The 22,190-nt window shown below is 45.1% G+C and overlaps 2 protein-coding genes across 5 annotated transcripts in view; both read right to left on the reverse strand.

Moving 5' to 3' along the window:
* LOC107157133 (multidrug and toxin extrusion protein 1) overlaps positions 1-22,190 on the reverse strand; it is a 612,661-nt gene that overhangs the window by 225,610 nt on the left and 364,861 nt on the right. The window lies entirely within an intron of this gene.
* Epn2 (epsin 2) overlaps positions 1-22,190 on the reverse strand; it is a 96,120-nt gene that overhangs the window by 23,847 nt on the left and 50,083 nt on the right. For 3 of the 4 annotated variants that reach the window (XM_048796044.1, XM_048796053.1, XM_048796038.1), the window contains exons 4-5: positions 21,670-21,840; positions 360-472 (exon numbers count right to left, since the gene is read on the reverse strand). In XM_048796044.1, coding sequence (XP_048652001.1) covers positions 360-472; positions 21,670-21,840 — 284 coding nt within the window. The remainder of the gene's footprint in view (positions 1-359; positions 473-21,669; positions 21,841-22,190) is intronic. The other variant, XM_015503433.2, reaches the window with a different exon arrangement.

The raw sequence follows: 22,190 nt of genomic DNA on the forward strand, positions 1-22,190 counted from the left end.
GGCCTTCCTTTCTCTACAGCCTGCATCTCCGCGCCTGACCTGCACGACCCTGGAGGCTATGTTCACTCAAGGGACCCTGGACACTGACTGTGTCTGCATATGTGAGTTTGGGACGCACTTTTTCTTATTTTCTCCTTTGGCAATGTCATTCCTGAAAACCTTTCCTAAATGTAACTTTGCACAGGCCTCTTTCTGCACTGGGGTCAGTGGATAACAGGAACACACTTGTAGCCATATGAAATAAACTCACCAAGCACATCAGAAAGTCTTGAAGAAGGACTCCCTGGGAACCACCAGGAGTCCATGCCCCATCCCCTGTCCAGAAATCACTGCAGTGAAGGCACACCTGGGGCACTAACCTGCTCAGCCACTTCTCTGCTCATGGCAAGTGCCAGCTGCAGCTGCAGCTCCTCTTCTCCACTCGTCTGTGGTCGAGCCTGCTCCAGCTCAGAAGACACCCGGGGGGAGGTGGCTGTGGAAGAAGGCAGAGTTACCACAAGCAAAGACAGGGCTGTCCCTCTCAAGCCTAGCAGTCCCCTATTCAGAGCACATCCCATTCTCAAACCTTCATGGTTTGGCAAGAGCCCAATGATACAGGAGGAGGATAGAAATGGACTACAGATATTCCAAGGTTAAAATCAAGTGATCATCATCAAAACTGGCATCACAACTACTCAAGCCACACGGCACCCATGGAGAGAAGAGGCTCTGGGCTGTAAGCCCCAGCTGGCAGTCAGGTCTCAGGAAAATCAGAACTTCGGTCTTCACTGCTCCAAAGAGAGGGACTAACTCAAACAGAGACCACGATAGTATTCTGGAAGTGCTGACCTTAAAAATATCCTGCAGTCAGGAACTGGGCACTGGGCACTAAGGCTCCCTTCAAGTTGTAACAAGGTTTGAGAGCTGTACTTCCCATCTTATAGTCTTAAAGACTGGTGAAAATACAGCCCACCTATTTCTGTGGTGACCCTGAACATTTTTGTTTTGAAACACTGTACACAGACTAGAAATGAACACAGGTGCAGGCATTTTTGTGGAAGGTACTCAGCTACTTTGAACACTTATAAGCAGCTCTGGAAAGACAGTTTTTACTAAAGGGATGAGATGTGAATTTCTAGCAGATATAACAAACCCCCAATGAAGGAGTCTTTACAATCACAAGACCCAGGCAGGGACTCCCTGGGAACATGCCCGCACTCCACAGGATGCTTGTGGATCAGGGAATGTAGATGCCTCCAGGAACTGATGTAGAGCTTAGGGAACATGAGTCTAAGTGTTCCATCCTCTGCTCCATCCCAGCTCTTCTAAAGTTCTCAGAGCAAGGCCTGAGACAATGTGGGACTGGAAGTGTGATGGAGCTACTGGCTCAGCAGGTTCCTGGCTCTGGCCTCCCCTGGATTCTGTGTAGCTCAGTGTACCCACCTCCACCTCCTGCTCCTGGGTTTGCAGATTTAGCCTCCCTCCAGGATATATCAGCCCTCAGGCTGGGCAAACTCTCTCCATCCCTCAGTGCACTTACCCCAGACTGGCAAATACCTACCTGCTGAATGATAGGCGGATGGACAAAGAATTCAATTTCATGGCTTAGGGGTAGTTAGTTGAAAATGTTGTAATTGTGTATTAGTTTACTTCCCTCTTTCATAATATGCATACTAGCAAACCTAACCATCAGGATTTGCTAACCTAAATATTGCTTCTACATTTCCATTCTAAACGTCCTTCCTAGGATCTGCTTTCTTTGGGGGAAAGTAAAAGGTCAGGAATGACTCATGACAAAGGCAGTTTCTAGATGGCCAGGCCCTGGCTACAGTGAATGAAACAGGAGAAGAGGCCTAAATGCAGTTTGGGCCACAGAGTTAATCCACAGAATGACCAGGCCAGGTAGCCAGAGAATGCCTCAGGCAGAGGGCTGGGGTGGGATGGGAGACTGTAAACTTTTCTCTACTGTAATATTGCTAAGCAATTTTACTTTGTTGTGAATTTTTTAAAAACATACATCAATAAGATTTAACATGGAATAATACTGGGCATGAAGCATGGTGTATTTGTTGTGATTTATTGTCATCCCCTGGACCCCCCAAAAAAATGTCAGCAAGCAATTACCTCATGTCTCCACTAATCAGTACCAACAAGCAAATAAATAAATAAATAAATAAATAGGCAAAAAAGCAAGAAGCTGCAGTTTAAAAAAAAAAAAAAAAAGTTATTTCTCTAAATAAAATAAAGTCAAACCCCATCCTAGTACATTACTTCAATTATATTTTCCACTGTTCTTCTTTAGAAAACAGCTAGATAGTTCTGGAAAGTCCTTTGAATACATCTAAATAATTAGATTTCTTAACAATACACTGAAACAGTTTGGGTTCATTTTGTTTCCAAAGTCGCAATGCCAGCTCAGGTACTGGCTTTCCTATGTTTAAGAAACAAAGATGCTGCCACCTTGACTGAAGGGAAAAGGCAGCCAGATGTGCTGGGGATACTTCTGGGGGGACTCCCATCCACTAAGCTCTGTTCATGTCCTTCATACCCAGCAGCTTCTTGGCGGCCTCTCTGATGATAAAGAATCTAAAGTGTGATTCACAAAACCCTAGATTTATATAAGACACAGCATCTGACATGCCCCATTTTTGAACAAATGAAGATCATGAGTGAATAAAGGAGAATGCCCCTTACCAACCTACAACCCAGAAAGAGTACTATGGAAAATTAGCATCACCCTGGCAGGAAAAGCTGCTCCTTGCCCACATGGTCAGAGTCAGCTTGTGGTTCTGAGCAAGACCTGGTCCAGCAAGGAGGCCTCCCTTGCCCCTGAGCTGTGAAGCACACCTGCAAGGCCAGATTCAAATGCAAATGTCTAAGCTGGTTTCTACCATCACCACCACTGGAGCAGTGAGCATAATGCAAAGCGGGCAAATTCGGAAATAGTTCACCACATCAATGTGGAGAATCAAGACAAAGGGTATTCCCCCTCCACACTGTGGTTTTTATAAACGGATGCAGAGCTCTCAGCTCCACAGGTGGCAGAATTCACAGCCACCAAACCCTAAATATCAGCTGCACACAGCGGGTCTCCAGCAGAGATGCCACTGCCTTAGTGACAGCATCTCAGTCCACAAAGAGCCTCTTGTGCCTGGGCACATGACAGGGAACACAGATGTCATTGTGAAACAGGCCTGAATGGACCCTTCTGACCACCTGAGCCTGGCCCTGCTATGAGGATCTGAAGGCTCACAACTCACAGGGACCCAAGGAAAGAGCAAGAGCCACTCTCTATATGCTGACTGCTTCCTCCCCATCACTCTTTGGAGGGAAGAACAGGAATTGTTAGTTTATGTTAATCATACCACCAAATGCATCATGGACCTTCTCCCATCTAAGACAGGCTTCTGTATTACCAGCTCCACCTGGAATAGCTTCAATGTGGCCAAGAATTGTAACCACGGGTGGGACCACTTTTATTTTTTCCAGTCTGTTACAGAATATTTTCCTCAAAATTCAGTCTGGTAAGGAAGATACAAGAAACGCCCTGTTCAGATGGGCCAGGATCTCCCAGATTCAATTCCACCCTGCCTAATCCCAGGATACCCAGGTGGGACCTGGGTGCCTGTACCCTGTGCTGTGGGAAGGTTTTCCTTTCCCTCATGTGCTCCTAAAACTGAAGTCAAGAGATTTCGTACTAAAGATGATTCAGTTGGCTAACTTCAGGTACTTTTGAAAGAAGTGAAGTCAAATTGATTGAAAAAAAAAAAAAAACAGGAAATCGCTTCTTATCAGCTATATTTTGCAATTTTCCTAGAAAGTACTGAAGCCACTCACATAATATTAAATAAAGGGAACAGATACTGTGTGTGGGACAGGAGCTGTGAGGTCCCCAGCATGACTCTGTGAGCCTCACACAGACCCCAGGGGAGGCAGAGGAAGGGACCTGACCCTGTGTGTTCTGGGTTTGGTCTGGTGATGGTAGGCACACAGGTGTTTGGGGCAAGACTGCAAGGTTGTCAGGCCTCAAAGACCCAAGAAGATCCATGTGTGTCCAAGTGATGCTGAAATCCCTTCTGCCCCCATGCATGTTAGCTGGGGAAAGACCAGCTAGTAGAAAGAGTACTATCTGGACAAATCTTGTTTCTACCATTGACCAACAGTGGAACCACATCCAAATGGCTGACCTCTCTGAGCTTCTGCTCCTACTTCTGTGAAATAGAGACCAACACTGTTTATGGGAGGGGTTAGGAGTACTCAGGACCCAGCTAGACCTTTCCCCAGGATCTGAAGTTTACCCCAAGCTGGTACCCTCTTCTCCAACCCAGGATCCAGAGCACTGTCAGGCACCCACATATTCCACCTCACACAGCAGAAAACCTGCCTTCCTGGCCTCTATGGGAACAATTTGGGCTCTAGCCTGGCTGGTCTCTGACCTTCTCTTTCTGCGTGGATGGTGTCCCTTAGAGGAAGGGAAGGAGGAGCCCATATTGAACCCAGGACCAGCTTCCTCCATTGGATGAACCAGTCTCCAGTCCAAATTCCTTCCTCATTACTGAACTGCAGGGGAATCCATACTCAGTCTTCCTCAATGTTGTGACATCTTCCTGTGATCCCCATGTTACTCCTAAGTCAGTGATGACTTCAGCCACTGAGGATACTCCCATCCAGCAGCTCTTGCCTGAGCTGAGGCTTCTAAACACAGGGGATCTTCCAGAGCCCTCACTTTGTCTAATCACAGGGAGGAGCGGAAAGGATTGCTTTTAATTAAAAGAGATATGAGAAAATAATGTTACTGCCTACCCCCAGTAACATTAAATTAAAAAAAAAAGAAAGAAAGAAAAAGGAGGAGGAGGAATATAAATACATGGGGAAAAAACCAAGGAGGTATAAAATGAGAAGCACCCTAAAGCTGGACCCAGCCAGATCAGTGTCTAGCTGTAGGGCAGATGTAAGTTACAACAAAGGGACAGGCCATGACCGCCTCCTGCCATGTGGCCAACCCAGGACCCCCAGTGGTAGGATGGCTGCCTATCAGGTGATGTCACATCACCACCTAGGGCTGCCCCAGCAAAATGCTGATGTGAGTGGAATTAAGGCTCTATATCTGATTTCCAGATCACAGGAAGTTCAGGGTGAGAATCAAACTAAGCAAGGCAAAAGGCAGCAGACAGAGACTCAGGCCAGGACTAGACCATAAGCCTGTCAGGGCCCTGAAAAAACTAGGATGAGCTGAAGAGGCAGGACAACTGAGAAACTCATAACCCTAGGTGTTCTTGCTTTGGGCAAACCAGTGGCAAGACACTTTAAGGACAACTACGAGATCTAAATTTGGCCTGGGGAGTAGGATATTACCAATTCCTGACTCTTTGAGGTGTGAAGTGATTTTGTGACTCTTCTGGAATAGACACATCCTCAAATTTTATGGGTGGGGAGTGACGATGCCCATAACTTATTTTTTAATACTTCAGCATAAAAGGCAATGAGGGCCGCTCCTCTCACCCTGCACCCACAGCGCTGCCCACAGGAAGCATCTATTCATTTTCCTGTGATTCCAGAACAGCTTTTTACCACATGCTCTGTATGTGGATGGGTGGGGTGCACTTCCATTCCTGACATTCACTCACATAGAAGGAACTGCATCTATTCTTCAGTGGTAGGAGAGCTGCCAATCAGGAGACATCACAACACTGCTTTAGGACTGTTCCAGTGAAGTGCAGAAATGACTATAATCCAGGCCATAGATGTGATTCCCTTATCTGTGTTCTGCATTTCCTCCTCAGATCTGACCTAGGCTGAGCACTGTCAGAGATAGTACTTATTAGCATGGTAGTTGAGTGGGGATGCTCAGGCCCCAACACCTGGGTTTGGATCTGGGCTCTGCTACTTCTTAACATTTGGTCTAGGAGATTAAATTCTCTGTGCCTCAGTTTTCTCATCTGCAGAATGGAGACAGAGTACCCATCTCCTGGGGTTATTGTGAGGATCAAATAAATTACTATGTGAAAAGCAAGTGACATTCCTACAATGTTCATGGTTCTCTTACTGAACTCTCACTCTATACAGACCAGGGCTGAGGCTTAGGGGCCAGTGACTTGCCCAAAGTTACCCAGCTGGGGAGCAATGGAGTCTGACCCTGAAAGGCTCACTCTTGGGGTTTTTTGTTGTGTTTTGTTTTTGTCTTTTTTGGTAGTTTTAGGAATAGAACCCTGGGCCTCATGCACGCTAAGTACATGCTCTACCACTGAGCAACACCCCCAGCCCTACCCCCTATCAACCCTTTTTACAGATGAAGAAACTAGGGTTCAAAAGGATAAAATGGCTTGCACATAGCTGACCAGTGGCAGAATAAGAACTCAAAGCCAAATTTTAAGACCTGAATCCCACACCTGTTTCCAGCACCCTGAAGGAGATTTAAGGCCCTCAAGTTGGTGCCACTGAGGTATACTACACCATGCCAGACCCTCCTCAAGCCTGAAGAAAGGCCCTGTTCCCATGAGGCTTGTGTTCCAGTAAGGCAAGATCAGAAACAAACAAAAAACAAAGCAAAAGAGAAGAAGCAGCAGCCGGGGAGAAAGTCTAGGAGAAGACTCCGAGACAGAGACCTGGGGGTCAAGGGGTAGGGGTACTTCTGCTCTGACTCTGGTGTAAGCAGAGGGATCCCCAGGGCACATGAGGGAAGAGTCTGGGAGCTTCCACCTTCAGAGGGGCTGTTGGAGGCTCTAAGCAGAGCAGCAATGCCATCTGACTAGTTTTGGGGGCAGTAATGAGAGCCTGGGCCAGAAGTGGCTTTTAAGGAGTTGCAACAGGAAGCTGGATACATTTAATTGAGATTCCCCCAATACCTGCAAATGGTCTGAACAAATGGTCGAGCAAGCCCACAAGAGACTGTCCAGAGTCCTGCCTGGTCCAGCTCAGTTCTTGGTCCAGTAGTCTGCTCCATGTAGTGCTACTGTATGGAGCCGACTCAGCACTTAAAGCGCTTGCTTCTGACCATGTTTTGGGGGGCAGAACTGGGTCTCCCACGGAAAATATGTTGAAGTCCTGACTCCCAGTACCTCAGAACATGAACCAATTTGTAAACAGGGTTGTTGCCAGTGTAATTAGTTAAAATGAGGCTACAATGAAGCAGAGTAGATCCTATATTCTGTAGGATTGGTATCCTTCTAAGAGACACAGAGGTGCAGACAATGAGGGGAGGATGCCACAGGCGATGAAGGCAGAGACAGGAGTGATGCACCAGCCACCACCAGAAGCTAGGAAGGAAAGAAGGGGTGACCCTGCTGATACCTTGATCTTGGACTTCCAGCCTCCAGAACAGTGAGATAATCCATTTCTGTTATATCAGGCTACACTTAAGTGGAATTTTGTCAAAGCAGACCTAAGAAGGCAACCAAAGTCCTTTCCAATATTCACCTCAAGGCGTTCCCACTGTCTCATACTGTTATGAGCATCCTTGACATGCAGGGAACAGACTGTCTTGTCCCCTGGCGCCAGAACTATAGCTGCCCATGGGGTTGGGGATGTGGCTCAAGCGGTAGTGCGCTCGCCTGGCATGAGTGCGGCCCAGGTTCGATCCTCAGCACCACATACAAAGATGTTGTGTCCGCTGAAAACTAAAAAATAAATAAATATCAAAAAAAAAAAAAAAAAAGAACTATAGCTGCCCACCTCATGGTTACCTTCCCATGCTCCCCAAACACCTGTCACACTATGCTCTTTCCTGCCTTGAGCCCTGTGCCTGCCTGGGCCGCTTCCTTAAGACTATATATTCTCATGATGGTCCCACAATGGGAAAGAGAAGCACATCCTCATCCCTAAAATCCCTAAATGCCACCTCCATTGTTACCTTCTCTGGCTGTGCTACTAAGATGGTCTCTCACCAGACCAGGGCCTCCACAGGGCAGGAGGTCATCAGCTGTAGTCACCACTGGCATAGGCCCTGGTGGGCTTGGAGGGTTGGCTGGCTGGTGCCCATGCAGTGATAGCTCTGTAGTCTTCATTTCCAACTGTGCATTTCACACTGCCCCCAGACACCCACCTTCCCACATGACTGTCAGCTCTGAGAAGGCAGGGGCTGCACTGACTCGTTCCTGCACAGAGCAGCACCCAACTGTCTATCAGCTGAACTTCAAGTTTAGTTTCTGCTGAAAACTAATAATGGCTGTTACTTTCGCATTACTACCCTGGGATGTTGGTACTGCCACCTCAGTTTATAGACAAGAAAGCTGAAACCCCAGGAGAAAAAAGGCAGATCCTAAACAATGGCCACGTTTAGTCCCCAGTGTGAGGGAGACGGGGGAGGGGAGACCAGAGACAAAAGGCAATCCTAATGTCTGCATGATTCAAAACCCATCCTCAGTCTGAATAAAAAGCAAGTCTGTGCTGTTCTCTCTGAGCTACAGATTAAACTCTCTCCCTTACAGATCACCAGCTTGTTGGGTAGGAAAGGAAGGGCTTGTCCAAAACATCAAGCACTTTTTCTCAGTGCTCATTACCCAAGGGTCTCTATGCTATGGCTTCTGTCCACAGTAAAAGTAACAAAGGCACAGTGTGTACCTCCTTGGGTGGCGCGCTGGGATATGGGCCTCATGGTGGCTGGGAACCAGTGGCAGGGAAAAGAGACCCTTCATGCCTTGCCTTAGGGGCCCAGCTCTCCTGATAGGAGCCAGGGTGGGAAAAGGGTCACTGGGCATATTCAGCACTAAGCAAGAATAGGCACCCAAGCTTATGAACACACATCAGGTGCAGCAAGAACTTCAACAACACAACTTATCTCTCTCTTTTTTTTTTTTTAACTACAATCATAATCTTAAAGAAATTAAATGCCTATAGCACTTTCTTAGAGTAATATAGGTTGAGCGTTCCAAATCCAAAACTCTAAAATCCAAAACATTCTGAGCACTGACATTAGGCCCCAAGTGGAAATTTTCACATCTGACCTCATAGGAGACAGACAGGTCCTGGTCAAAAACACAGGTGCACAAAAAATACTGTACAGAATTACCTTTGGGCTATGTATATAAGGTGTCTATGAAATATTTTTATAAATGAGTTTCATGTTTAGAGTTAGGTCTGATGCATTTGGATAAGGGATATTCAACCTGGACTTCAAAACAGGAAATTCATTTTTTAAAATCAGGGTTTTTTTATTTTGATAATAATTTCCATCTATTAAAATGGTAATCATTTTTTAAATTATAGTACTTAGCCAGGCATGGTGACACACACCTGTAATCTCAGTGACACAGGAGGCTGAAGCAGGAGGATCACAAGTTCAAGGTCAGCCTCAGCAACGCAGTGAGACCCTCAGCAACCTTGTGAGACCCTATTTCAAAATAAAAAATAAGAAGAACTGGGGATGTAGCTCAGTGGTGAAGCAATCCTGGGTTCAATTCCCAATACCAAAATTAAGTAATTAATTAAAATTTTAAAAATTATTAAAAATTATAGTATCCACTGTGGGTTCTGGGACAGTCAATAAGCACTCCCATCTGCTACTGGAGACATAATCTACTAAGAAAGCATTTGCAATATTTCAAGAAAGAATTTTGTTTATATACTTCTCCCATTAATTTCACTGATAAGAATTCTACATAGAAGAAATAATTAGAAGAATCCTTAAAGCTAGATGTTGTGGTGCATGTCTATATTCCCAACTACTCAGGAAACAGAGGCAGGAGAATTTCAAGTCCAAGGCCAGCCCAGGCAATTTAGGAAGACTCCATCTCAAAACAAAATAAAAAAGGCTGGGTAGCTCAGTGATAGAGTACTTGCCTAGCATACATGAGGCCTTGGATTTGATCCCCCACTTACACACACACACACACACACAGAGACAAGGGTGAGAACAGCTCAGTGGTTGCAGACATTCTGCACCACCTGTCCCAATATCCCACACAGCCCTAGGCTGAATCTGGAGAAGAACCAAAGGCTGACCTGGGCTGGGGCTGAGCTCTGGCAGGTGTCTTCCAGTAGCCCTGGGCACCTGAGTACACTATTGATTGCCTGCCTGGCCTACACTGAGTCCACCCAAGGCAAGATCTGTTACCCGCTGCAAACCCCAAGGTAAGATTTCAATTACCAGCTGCAAGCCCCTCAAAGCTTAGAGCTGGAGCCAAGCATAGTGGAACACACCTGTAATCCCAGTTACTCAGGAGGTTGAGGCAGAAAGATTGCAAGTTTGAGGCCAGCCTGGGCAACATAGTAAGACTGTATCTTGAAATAGAAAGCTGGGGGATGTACCTCAGTGATAGAACACTCCCTGGGTCCAATCCCCAGTTCCACAAAAATGAAACAATAAAATTTTTAAAAAGCTTAGGGGTGGCCCTGAAAAACCCAAATTAATATTTTGGGAAATGTCCTTTAAAAATAACACAAATACTGTCATTTTATCTGTGTAATATACATTTTAGATTTGTTTTTGTAGAACACTCTTCCAAACTGTTGTTCAGATGGGTCAGTACAGCTGATTTTAGGGGTGCAGACCCTGACCTGGCCTTTGGTTCTTCTCCAGATTCAGGACCTGCTAGCTGATGGGTATGACAAAACTGCACAGCCTAGTCCGGACATGGAGGCACACACCTGTAATCCCAGCAGCTCAGCAGACTAAGGCAAGAGGATCAAAAGTTCAAGGCCAGTCTCAGAAACTTAGTGAGGCTCTAAGTAACACAGTGAGAACCTGTGTGAAAATAAAATAAAAAGGGCTGGGGATGTGGCTCAGTGATTAATGTCCTTAGGTTCAATCCCCAGTATTTAAAAAAACAAAAAACAAACAAACAAAAAAAAAAACCCCTGCAACCTGGAAGCTCCCAAAAGCCCTGGGTTACAGTTCAGGCACCTGGGACCCTATCACTGAAACCTGCTGTCTAGTATGAACATGAGGAGTGACCAACATTTGCACATCAGAGCAAGGACAAGTTAGGAACCTTCACCCAGTGGAATACAGCTGGCATTCTGCATCCACAGGTTCCCCATCAGTGGATTCAACCAAACTTAGATTGGAAATTTCGGAAAAAGAAATTGTACAGACTTTCTTTCTTGTCATAATTCTCTAAACAATAAAGTAAAACAACTATATAAATAACATTTATATCCTATTAGGTGTTATAAGTCATCTGGAGTTGATTTGAAGTACACGGAAGTATGTGCATAGGTTACATGCAAATACTATGCCATTTATATAAGGGACTTAAGCATCTATAGGTTTTGGTGTCCACTGGGGGTGGATAAGCCAACCTTAGCAAAAATGATGTGCTTGTATATACATTGTGTGCAGCTGTAAAATGTTCACAGGGTAATGATGTTGGATTCATTCTACTGTCTTTCCTATCCCCAGACCCCCTCCCCTCCCTTCACTCCTTTCCAAATCCAAAGTAACTCAATTCTTCCCTAGCCACCCCCACTATTGTGAATTAACATCCACATATCAGAGAAAACATTTTTTGGCCTTTGGGTTTTTTGGGGGATGGCTTATTTCACATAACATGATATTGTCAAGCTCCATCCATTTACCAGCAGATGCCATCATTTCATTCTTCTTCAAGGCTGAGTAATATTCCATTGTGTATATATACCACATTTTCTTTATCCATTCATCTATTGAGGGACACATAGGTTAGTTCCATAGTTCAGCTACTGTAAGTTGACCAGTGTGATTCTACATCACATACAACCAGAAGAATGAGAAGTTATGCTCCATTTATGTATGATGTGTCAAAGTGGATTCTACTGTCATGTATAACTAATTAGAACAAATTTTAAAAATTGCAATAAAGAAATGCAATATCATCAAATTGAACACATAATAGAATATGGGGAAAAAATGTTTACAGGGTTATGTAGGAAACAGAAAAAAAAATGCTTCTGTTACAATGTCATGAGACAAAAAGCAGGGATGCAAAGTTACAGTGCAACAGCAAGGGTAGAAAAGAACAGGCTCAGGCCTGGCGCAGACACCGTGGCACACACCTGTAATCCCAGCAGCTCACTCGGGAGGCTGAGGCCAGAGGATGGTGAGTTCAAAGCCAACCTTAGCAAAAGTGATGTGTTAAGCAACTCAGTGAGACCCTGTCTTTAAATAAAATACAAAAGCTGGGTGTGGTTGTGCTCTCCTGTAATCCCAGCCTCTCAGGAGGCTGAAGCAGGGGGGATCACGAGTTCAAAGCAAACCTCAGCAAAAAGCAAGGCACTAGGCAACTCAGTAAGACCCTGTCTCTAAATAAAATACAAAAAAGGACTGGGGCTGTTCAGTGGTTCAGTGCCCCTGAATTCAATCCCTGGTACCAAAAAAAAAAAAGAATATGCTTAGAAAAAAATACACCAACAAGTAATAGCAGCTGCCTATGTAATAAGATTACAAGGATACTTTGTATTTTTTCCCTGATTTTTCTACACTATCATGAATGCACGTACATTAATTTTATAATGAAAAGTGAGAATTACTTCATGTCCACACCAGGCTTACCAGTTAGAAATGAAGAGGTGGTAACTGGGTGAATACATTTTAAGGGTGCTGGGCTGAGCTCTCATTAGGAGTCAGCAAGAGGGCTGACTCCAATTTGTAATGCCAATCTCCAAGCTGCTGAGAATTGAATATTGTCTGCAGCCTAAAACTTTTTGAAATGGTCCTAAGCTGAAGTGAGAGGCGAGGAAGACTGCTCCAACTAAATATGGCATGACATGGACTCTATCTCTGGAGCTATTTTCCAAAGCCTCAGTGGAACACTGTAGTCACCTGCCACTGTGATGGGCGTGGGAGGTAAGTCTGATTTGAAAGGTGTAGCCAGAGGTGAGGTTCATGCTTCGGAACCATTTAAAAGCTCCTGGGCAGCCAACTTGAGAGCCAGTAGTATAGGGAAAAAAGGAAGGGCAAAATAAAGAACAGTATTTTTATTCCTAGATGATAATAAGTACAAAACGTGCAGGGGTGCTGCACTCAAACTTAAAGCACTTAAAAACCACACAAATATGGCAGTGTACTACTCAACTATGGGAACACCTTCTGAGAGATGTATCCCCATGTTGGCATCACAGAGTGAACTTACACAAACCCGGATGGATGGTACAGCCCTATCCACACCTCAGCTACATGGGCTACTGTTCCTCAGCAACAAACCTGTACAGTATGTTTCTGTACTGAACACTGTAGGCAACTGAAACGCAGCATAAGTATTTGTACACCTAAACATACCTAAGTATAGAAAGGACCTGGCAAAGACACTAGGTGAGGGCAGGGTATACCTCAGTAGCAGGGTGCATGCTTAGCAGGTGCAGGGCACTGGATTCAATCTCCAGCACAAAGTTAAAAAGAAACAAAATATACTAGATGATAGAAATTTTTCAGCTCCATTATAATCTACAGGTCCACTATCATACATGTGGTCTGTCATTAACCAGTATATGTCTGTATAGAAAATGTTTCTGTATTTCTGGAAAAGCTCTTAAATGCATTTTCAAAAGAATAACACTCATGCCTGGGACTTACAGCAACAGAAATAAGCATAGCATATAAAAGGATCACCACAAAAAAAGAAAACAACTAAGATTTATTTGCAGTCATCATTCAGGATGTATTTACTAAGCACCTCTCTGGCTCAGGCACGATGCTGGGATGCTAAAGGTACAGCATGGGCATGCAGGGTCCCACTTCAACAGTCAGCTTGTGCAGGAGACAGAAAACAAAATTAACGAGATAATTTAAAACAGTGAAAAGCACTCTGAAGACATTAACAGAGGAAAACATGAGAGATTATATTCAAATTTTATTATATTCAAAATATGACCTACCTATGCATGCAAAAAGAAATCTGTCTTTACAATTTCCCTCCTATTTTTATTCACATAACTGTAAATATTCTCTTAAAATTTACTTCTAGCTGGGGCTGGGGTTGTGGCTCAGTGGTAGAGCGCGAGACTTGCGCTATGAGGCACTGGGTTCGATCCTCGGTACTACATAAAAATAAATAAAGTTATTGTGTCCATCTACATCTAAAACAAATTTTTTTTTTTTTTTTTAAATTTACTACTAGCAAAACTGCTACTCTGCCAAGTCCATGGCAGTCAGGGGCTGTGTGACCATGTTGTCCACTGGCTAAAAATACTTCCTTATTCCCTACCATACTTATTCAGTTTATTAACAATGGTTTGTTACCTATACTACAAAGAATGCTTAGAAGAAATGTAGATGAATATTATATCAATGATTTCAATTTTCCATGGAACAAGTCAATGTCAATCATATTATTAATAATACCCAATCTGCAATTTTGATGGCCATGTTTTAACTGAAAATAATGCCATCCTCTGACCATTAGAGAGCACCATAAACTCTAGGTCCAGATTAAGAAGCAGTTTAAATTGTACTCCAGCTCTTAAAAAACTATAAAAACAAGAAATAAAAGCATTACATGAGATAGACCACAATCCTGAAATTTTTTTTCTTTTTTTTTTAAAGAGAGAGAGAGAGAGAGAATTTTTTTAATATTTACTTTTCAGTTCTCAGCGGACACAACATCTTTGTTGGTATGTGGTGCTGAGGATCGAACACGGGCCGCACGCACGCGAGGCGAGCGCGCCAACAGTTGAGCCACATCCCCAGCCCACAATCCTGAAATTTTAACAGATATATATTAATCTCCCTATTTTGTAGAAATTTTTTTTTTAAATGTAATGAAAGGAAAGGGAACTGGTATTCTCCAAAACCCCAGTTGAAATTCTGGCTTTTATCACTTTAGACTTAGTGGTTATGGAAGTGATTTCATCTGAGTTTCTGCATTAACCACACCTGCTCTCTCTGCCGCCTTAAGGAAGGGTGTGAATGGACTCTTCCTGAGGGAAAAGAGAGGCCCAGGCAAAGGTGATCCAAGGGCCTTCTGGCTCTCAGGAAATGATGACTCAGCAACTCACAACATCACACATTCAAGTCCCACTTAAGGCCCAAGCCCTTGTGGTAAAAATTAGCATTTTGTATCTGATGTATGGATAGATGTATCAATAAAACCATTACCTCAAGGGCATATACATGTTACTGACCAGCATCCTCTGTGATTCCATTTTCCACTTGAAGAGATCAAATCTTTATAGCACAACGATGCCCTGCCCCGCCTCTACCCCAGGACTACCTGCTCCAGAAGATGCAGGACTCCCAGCACATTTATTCCAACAAAATGAATGTCAAATGAGTCTCAATTCCCACCATATTTCTGGTCCATTCCCAAAGGACCCTGAAGTCTAGGTACCTTTCCCACTGGCAGCTGTCCCTCTTCCTGGCTGGTACCACCTACTGCTTCTCAGTTCCATGTTCCTCTCTACCCTCAGCCCTTACCTTGGAGCTTCTCTATCCACCCTTCCTCTCTCCTCCGATCCCTGGACTGGCCCAGACTCCTTCCAAGATCCACCTCGGGAGCACATCTGAGGGATATGCTGGCTGGGTTTTTCTAACAATTACTATGCTTTTTTTCCCATATCCTCAGGTTTTTCAACAACAGGCCTATATAAGACTTCCTTTCTCATATACCTACTTACTGAGCACTCTTGTATGTGAACAAGCTCCAGCTCTACTCCCAGAGTTTCACCAACAGGTAGATACCAGGATGTCAGAGGACCTGCTGCCCCTGGAGACTTGCCATACACACACACACACGAAACACTGTACAAGAAGCCTTCAGATTCTCCAAAGGTACTTCCTATGGGGTTTAAGAACAGCTGTTCACCATGGAAGAAACACAATGGCCATGCCACCCTTCCACTCTCAGAGAGATGTGGAAATCCCCTTGGCATTCCTATCAAGCCACCAAAGAGTAAGACACAGACTGCAAGACTCCAGGCTCAGGTCTGGATGCAAGGGCAGCAGATTTGGGGCAACCAGAGGAAAATACCCATCACAGCCGCTATGCATGCTGTCCTGAGGGGCTGCTCAGACCCTGCCCCTCCCACCTGCACAGTAAACACCTGCCCTCCTATACCTCCATCTAGACCCTGAACACTTGTCCAGAAACCACAGAGAATATGTCCTCTTTGGTGTTTGTGGCTAAGAAGTTCAAAGTCAAATTTGGATCCATTTCTAACAACTGTGTATGACTCTAGCTGTTTTATTTTCTCACCTTGTTTCAGGCTGTTAGGACAATAAGGATTTCTTCTTCTTTCTTTCTTTCTTTCTTTTTTTTTTTTTTTTTGTACCAGGGAACAAATCCAGAGGTGCTTTACCACTGAGCTACATCCTCAGTCCTATCGGTTTGTTTTGGGGGAGGGAGGTGGCTGGAGACTGAACTCAGGGGGCACTCGACCACTGAGCCACATCCCCAGCCCTATTATATATACATATTTTTTTATCTTTTGCCCCACTTTCTTCTGGTATGTATTTAATCCTATGGCACTGAATGTGTTTTATAAGCCAACTCAAATCTTTCTGAAGTGAAGCAGGGCAAATACATTAAATGACCATAATCTCCAGTAATCACTTGGTAAGTACTGCCGGGAGGTGTGAGGGGTGCAGCCTTGGCATGAGGAGCCCGAGGGTCTGAAAGATTCCCTGACATTTCCCTACAACACCAGAAACACACAGCTGGCTGAATGCACCAGCTAGAGTGCCAAAAGCATCACCCCAGACAGAAGGGGCTGTCACACAATTTCCAGATGACAAGAAGCAGGTGGCAATTCCCACATGGGGCAAAGCCCACCATCATCACTTTGATTGTAGGATTTCAAGCTGTTCTGGTTCACTCTAGGACAATAAGGATTTCTACTTTTTTTTTGGTACCTGGTACAAATCCAGAGGTGCTTTACCACTGAGCTACATCCTCAGTCCTATTTGTTTGTTGTTTTTGGGAAGGGGGGTGGCTGGAGACTGAACTCAGGGGACACTCGACCACTGAGCCACATCCCCAGCCCTATTTTATATATATATATAATTTTTTTTTTTTAATCTACAGACAGAGTCTCACTGAGTTGCTTAGTGCCTCCAAGTTGCTGAGGCTGGCTTTGAACTTGAGATCCTCTTGCCTCAGGCTCCCAAGCCTCTGGGATTACAGGCATGTGCCACCATGACCAGCTAGTCCTTTTTATTTTGCTTCTTGCTAAGTTGCTTAAGGCCTTTCCAAGTTGCTGAGGTCTCCAATTTGTGACACCCATAACTCAGCCTCTGGAGTCACTGAGATTATAAGCAAGTACCACCACACCCGGCCTTTATCTTTTCTTTACCCTTTTAAAGAACAGGAATGCTGGAGGTTAAAACTCCCACCAAAAACTCCAAAGCATTAGGCTGGTTCCTGATGCATCCGGACAACTGTGGCTCTTGGCTCCAGAGAATGACTCAGGGAGCCCAGCCAAAGGGGGATGCAATTATCAAGCTGGGCTCTGCTTCATTCTACCAGTTTTTAGCAGAAGCCAAGACAGGCAGGAGGAGGAAGCGATCTCTGACTTGACAGCATTCTTAATCAGAAATAGCAGAGATCTTTTTTCTCCCCAAGCCTTCATCTTGACTCACAGGAAAGATTCCTCCATTCAGCTCTACCGTCTTTGAGGTAGGTTCCTACTACCACAAGAACTTCCACAACTTCTTCATGGCCTGCTGAGTGCTATGGCCAGTCCTACAGAACATGAGAGGGTAGCCAGAACCATGGGTGGGGAACAGGTGTATTGTTCACAGCCAGGCTCCAGTTCAAGCCAGATGCCATCTCTGTGATCTTGGACAAATCCCTTCAACTCTCTAGGCCTGAGTAGCCTCCTCTGCACACATCCTGAAAAACCAACTGCATACCAGAATCATGTGTGAGGGGCACCCAACATAGGCAAGCTGAGGCCAGTGCACCCTAAGCCTTCAAGTAAACATGAGTGCCAGAAGTGGCCAAAGAGCTAAAGACCAGAAACACCATTCAAGTACCAATAACTCCCTACCTGCATCTCCATCCCAGAATTTTCTACCAAACCCTAAGCCTCCTGCCATCTCCTCTTGCATCTTAAGAAGATACTTCAAGGGACTGGGGTGGTGACTCAGTGGTAAAGTGCTTGCCTAGCACGTGTGAGGCACTGGTTCAATCCTCAGCACCATATAAAATATAAATAAATACAATAAAGGTATTGTGCCCATCTACAACTAAAATAAATTCTTAAAAAAAGAAGAAGAAGAAGAAGACACTTCAGCATATTTCTCCCTATGCCAGCCCCCCTCCCCCACAAAAAAACCTGCCACAACCACAGCCATCTTTACTCCCAGACACTCTGTCCAAGGGTCTCAGAGCTGCCCCCAGCAAGTCCTCTTGGATATTCTTTATAACATACCCAAGGCCTGAACACTTCCCAGACTTCTGCCATCCACTGGACTATAGGCACCATCATCTCCCACATGGATGAGGCCAGTGACCTCCTTACCAATCTCCTACAGTTGCCCTGCCACACACCCCGCTAGAGGGACACTCCTAAACCTTGTCACTCAATTCAGACCAAGCCTCCCTGAGTTTCAAAGCCCTCCCCTGGCTCCTGATGTAGTAGACTCTTAAAGGCCCCATATCAGTCCACCAAGCTGGACTATGTGGTCTGTGACAAGGAAAGTACAGTGAAAGTATTTAGCAATTTTATAGCCACTTGACATTGCTACAATATACAAACAATAACACACACACAAAAAAAAATCCTAAGCTGAAATGGACTGAGAATTTAAGGAATGTTTCCTACCAATGTAATCACTTGGTAAGCACTGCAGTGGTAGTTAGAGAGGCCCCACCCTACTACACTCCCTGCAGGCCTGAGGGCCAGGGTCTATCCTGACCCAATCCACCACCAATCCACCACTCTCCCTTACTCAGGTTGTCTCCATGGCTACCTTCCTGTTCTTAAATACCCTGAGTACACTTCTGCCTCAAGGCTTTTGCACTGCTGCCCCCCTTCCCCAATGTTCTTCCACAAAGCTAACTCCTCCTCCTTCAATGCTTGTGCATACTGCAAACTATCTTCCCTGCTCCCCATAAAAACTTTAAAACATTCCCAGAGTTTTTTTATTGCTGTTTTTTGTTTGTTTGGGGGGGGGGGGGTGTTTGTTTGCTTTTGCTATTTTCCAAGCATGCATCATCATGTAATAGGCTATTTAATTTATTTATGTTGTGTTTTCTTTTCCATTACCATGTAAGTGCCATTAGGGGCTAGGGGCTCTGCTCTGTGCTTGGCACATGGTGCCTGGCAGAATGGAAATGCAATAAACATTGCAATGAAAGAATGTTGGGGCCAGAGTGCAGGGTTGGCCAGCAGAAAGACAGAACACAAAGCCTTGTGTTCAAGTAAACCTGAGGTCTGAGGTGCTTCTGTGGGAAGACAAGGACCTGCACAGACTTGGGGAGTTGAATAGGCAGAGCTGAAGGACAGTGACCGCAGTTTACCAGGGAAGGCTTTGTCTGCCACAGCAAAAGCTTAGAGATGATCCTGCAGGGAACCCAGCATGTAAAGGGGCATCTGGCCCCAGGGCCAGAGTAGTATTTATTTATTTGCTTGCTTGTTTGCTTATTTTTGGTACTGGGGACTGAACTTAGAGCATTTTACACTGAGTTTCATCCCCAGTCCTTTTTTTCTTTTTCCTTTTTTGAGACAGGGTCTCATTAAGTTGCTGAGATTGGCCTCAAACTTTCAATCCTCTTGTCTCAGTCTCCCAAGCTCCTGGCTTTATAGGCATGCACAACCACACAACCTCAGAGTATCATTTATAAAAATGAGGGATGGATTGGGGGGAAGGGGGGCAAGGAAACCACTTAGAAGGCTACACTGGACTGAGGCCAAGGAATGAGATTGAGGGACAGAATTTGAGAGATTTCCAAGGTCAGATCTACAGATGTGTGAGGGCAGTGAAGGACAGGGAGGATGAAATGAGATCTGGCTAAAGAAAGCTGTCCTCAAACACCATCACATCACCGTCCATTAGGGTAACAATCCAAGGCTTGAGAGGCCTTCCAGCTGTGGCTGTAGTACAAGGTGGGCTTCTCAGCAATCTGCCTCCTCTGCTCCTATACCCCTCACAAATCCAGAGTCAAATCCCCTGTTTTTCATAAGACCTTTTTCTGAATAGTTTGTATTACTCTGACTTCTCCACTGCTAGACTTCAAGTGGATGTGCTCCAAGGAAATTCATAAGTACACATATCTTAAGCACCTACCTTACTCTCAACACTTTAGGAGGCTCCAAAAGAGAACAGAAAAGAAACATGGGACAAGGCCCCATCCCCCACCCGTGACAAGGTAGGTGAGAGATGTGGACAGAACCAAACAGTTAAGGATGGACTGCAATTCCACATAACACTTTTTGCCCAAAATTCATCTGGCGCATGAAAAAGAAAAACATACTCATTTTTATCTTTAATTCTTACCAGAGATGAAGAAGAGGAGACATCCCATGGGCTATATACCTTGAGCAACTCACCAGATTTGGGGGGTGACTATCCAAACACAGAGAACCACACAGGAGACTGGAGGTACCCAGAAGAGGAGACAGCAGGCCTGATCTTAGTATGCAAATGTCCCAAGAAAGCCAGCTGACCAAAGGGAAAGCCAGAGGGCAGCTGAACCAAAAACTAATCATCAGGGCTCAAAACAGACCTTATTGATTATTGAATGGGTAGAACATAGAAAATCAGAGGAGCTCCATGGAGTTCTGCGGGAATCTGCCAGAACAGTCCCTTAATCAATAAGGAAGAAATGGACCTATAACCCATGGGCCTTTGAGTAACTCTTCCAAACAAGCTTTGATCCTGACATTCTTGATGGTACAAACCTAGTCCTCCTTACATTGTCTAACATCATTTTAAGAGAAGCCAAAATCATGGCAAAGCCAAACTCCTATATAAACTGTTAGGGGAAGCCAGGGGCATGAAGGAAAACATTCCAGAATTAAATACAGTGATCACACAATCCAAGTCAAACAAGCTATTGCATTAATGAGGCATGAAGGAACAGTAACTATCTCCAGGGCTAAATAAAGCATGGCCACCTTATCAGGGAAGGTGCATAAAGGCTTGCTATCAGTACCCTCTACTAAGTAGAAGAGATTTTTTTTTTTTCCAAGTGGGAACCCCCGTCGGGAGTAAAGGGAACTCAGACAGAGCATTTTCTTGTGGATGACAATGCAAATCTCTTTCCAGTTTAACCCACAACAGGGTGAGCTCTGACCAGGATACATTATTAATCAATCAAAAGAGAAGCCCCATTTTTAGTTACCCATTGAATTCAGTATCTTCAAATACCTTGACCTAGAATTGACAGTACAGCTAACTCTCTGTTTACCATGATAATGGGGATTTCAGGAATGACAGCAGTTCACTGGGAAGCAAAAACAAGCCCACTGGATGCTTAGCAAGGCATCTTTTAGCACATTAAAGATGCTTCCAATACCATTAAGTGAGGATCTGGTATTTGCTCAGCACTGTGAGGTTTAAATCATACATTTCCACATCAATAAACCAAGTGGTTTGATCCACCACTACTAGTGGCCATCCAGTTTGTCAGAGTGTGGGGCGCAGGGAGAACAGGAGCCATCACCCCATGCCTACCCCTCCTAAGTGAGTGACATGTGAGCAGATGAGGTGAAGCATGAGCTCCTGAGGAGACAGGCAGGACAGGAGTCAAGAGAGAGTTGGCTGTACTGGATCAACAAGCACCCCCCAGCAAGCCGCCCGGCATTTCTAGGAAGGAGAAAAGCAAACCGCCGTCCCACCTCGGGCTGCGCGGTCACAAGTGAGGCAGGGCTGGGACCAGTCGCCATTTGGGCGGGAGGCCAGCCCCAGGTGCGGCAGGAAAGGGTGGCGCTGGCTCAGTGGCTGCAGCTCCTCACTCTGACCCAGCGGGGCCGCTGTGCGGTGCTGGGGGCACAGCGAGGCCTCAGGCGCTGTTGGGCAGGGACACACACACATACACACAGAGAGAGACACACCATTAGAGGATGCGCAGCAGCCCTGCAGGGGGTGTAAGACAAGACCATCCAGGGTCCCAATCACCACACGGTGGTCCCCTCTGCTCAGAAGCTGTGAAGAGCCCACTGACCACATTCTAACCCTACATATGCAGCTGAAGCTCAAGGTTTGAGGAAACAGGAAAAATTTAGACCTGGAACATTATTTAGTTTGGTAGGGCCTGTGGTTGGAGACCCAGGGTTTAGTTTAAGGAGAGGCCCAATCAAATGACCAGGCTCCTATGCCGCCATCTCACCCCTGCCCGTGGAATGTTCCACAAACTGTT

This window comes from Marmota marmota, unplaced genomic scaffold (genome assembly GCF_001458135.2).
Source record: "Marmota marmota marmota unplaced genomic scaffold, marMar, whole genome shotgun sequence".
Classification (NCBI taxonomy): Eukaryota; Metazoa; Chordata; class Mammalia; order Rodentia; family Sciuridae; genus Marmota; species Marmota marmota.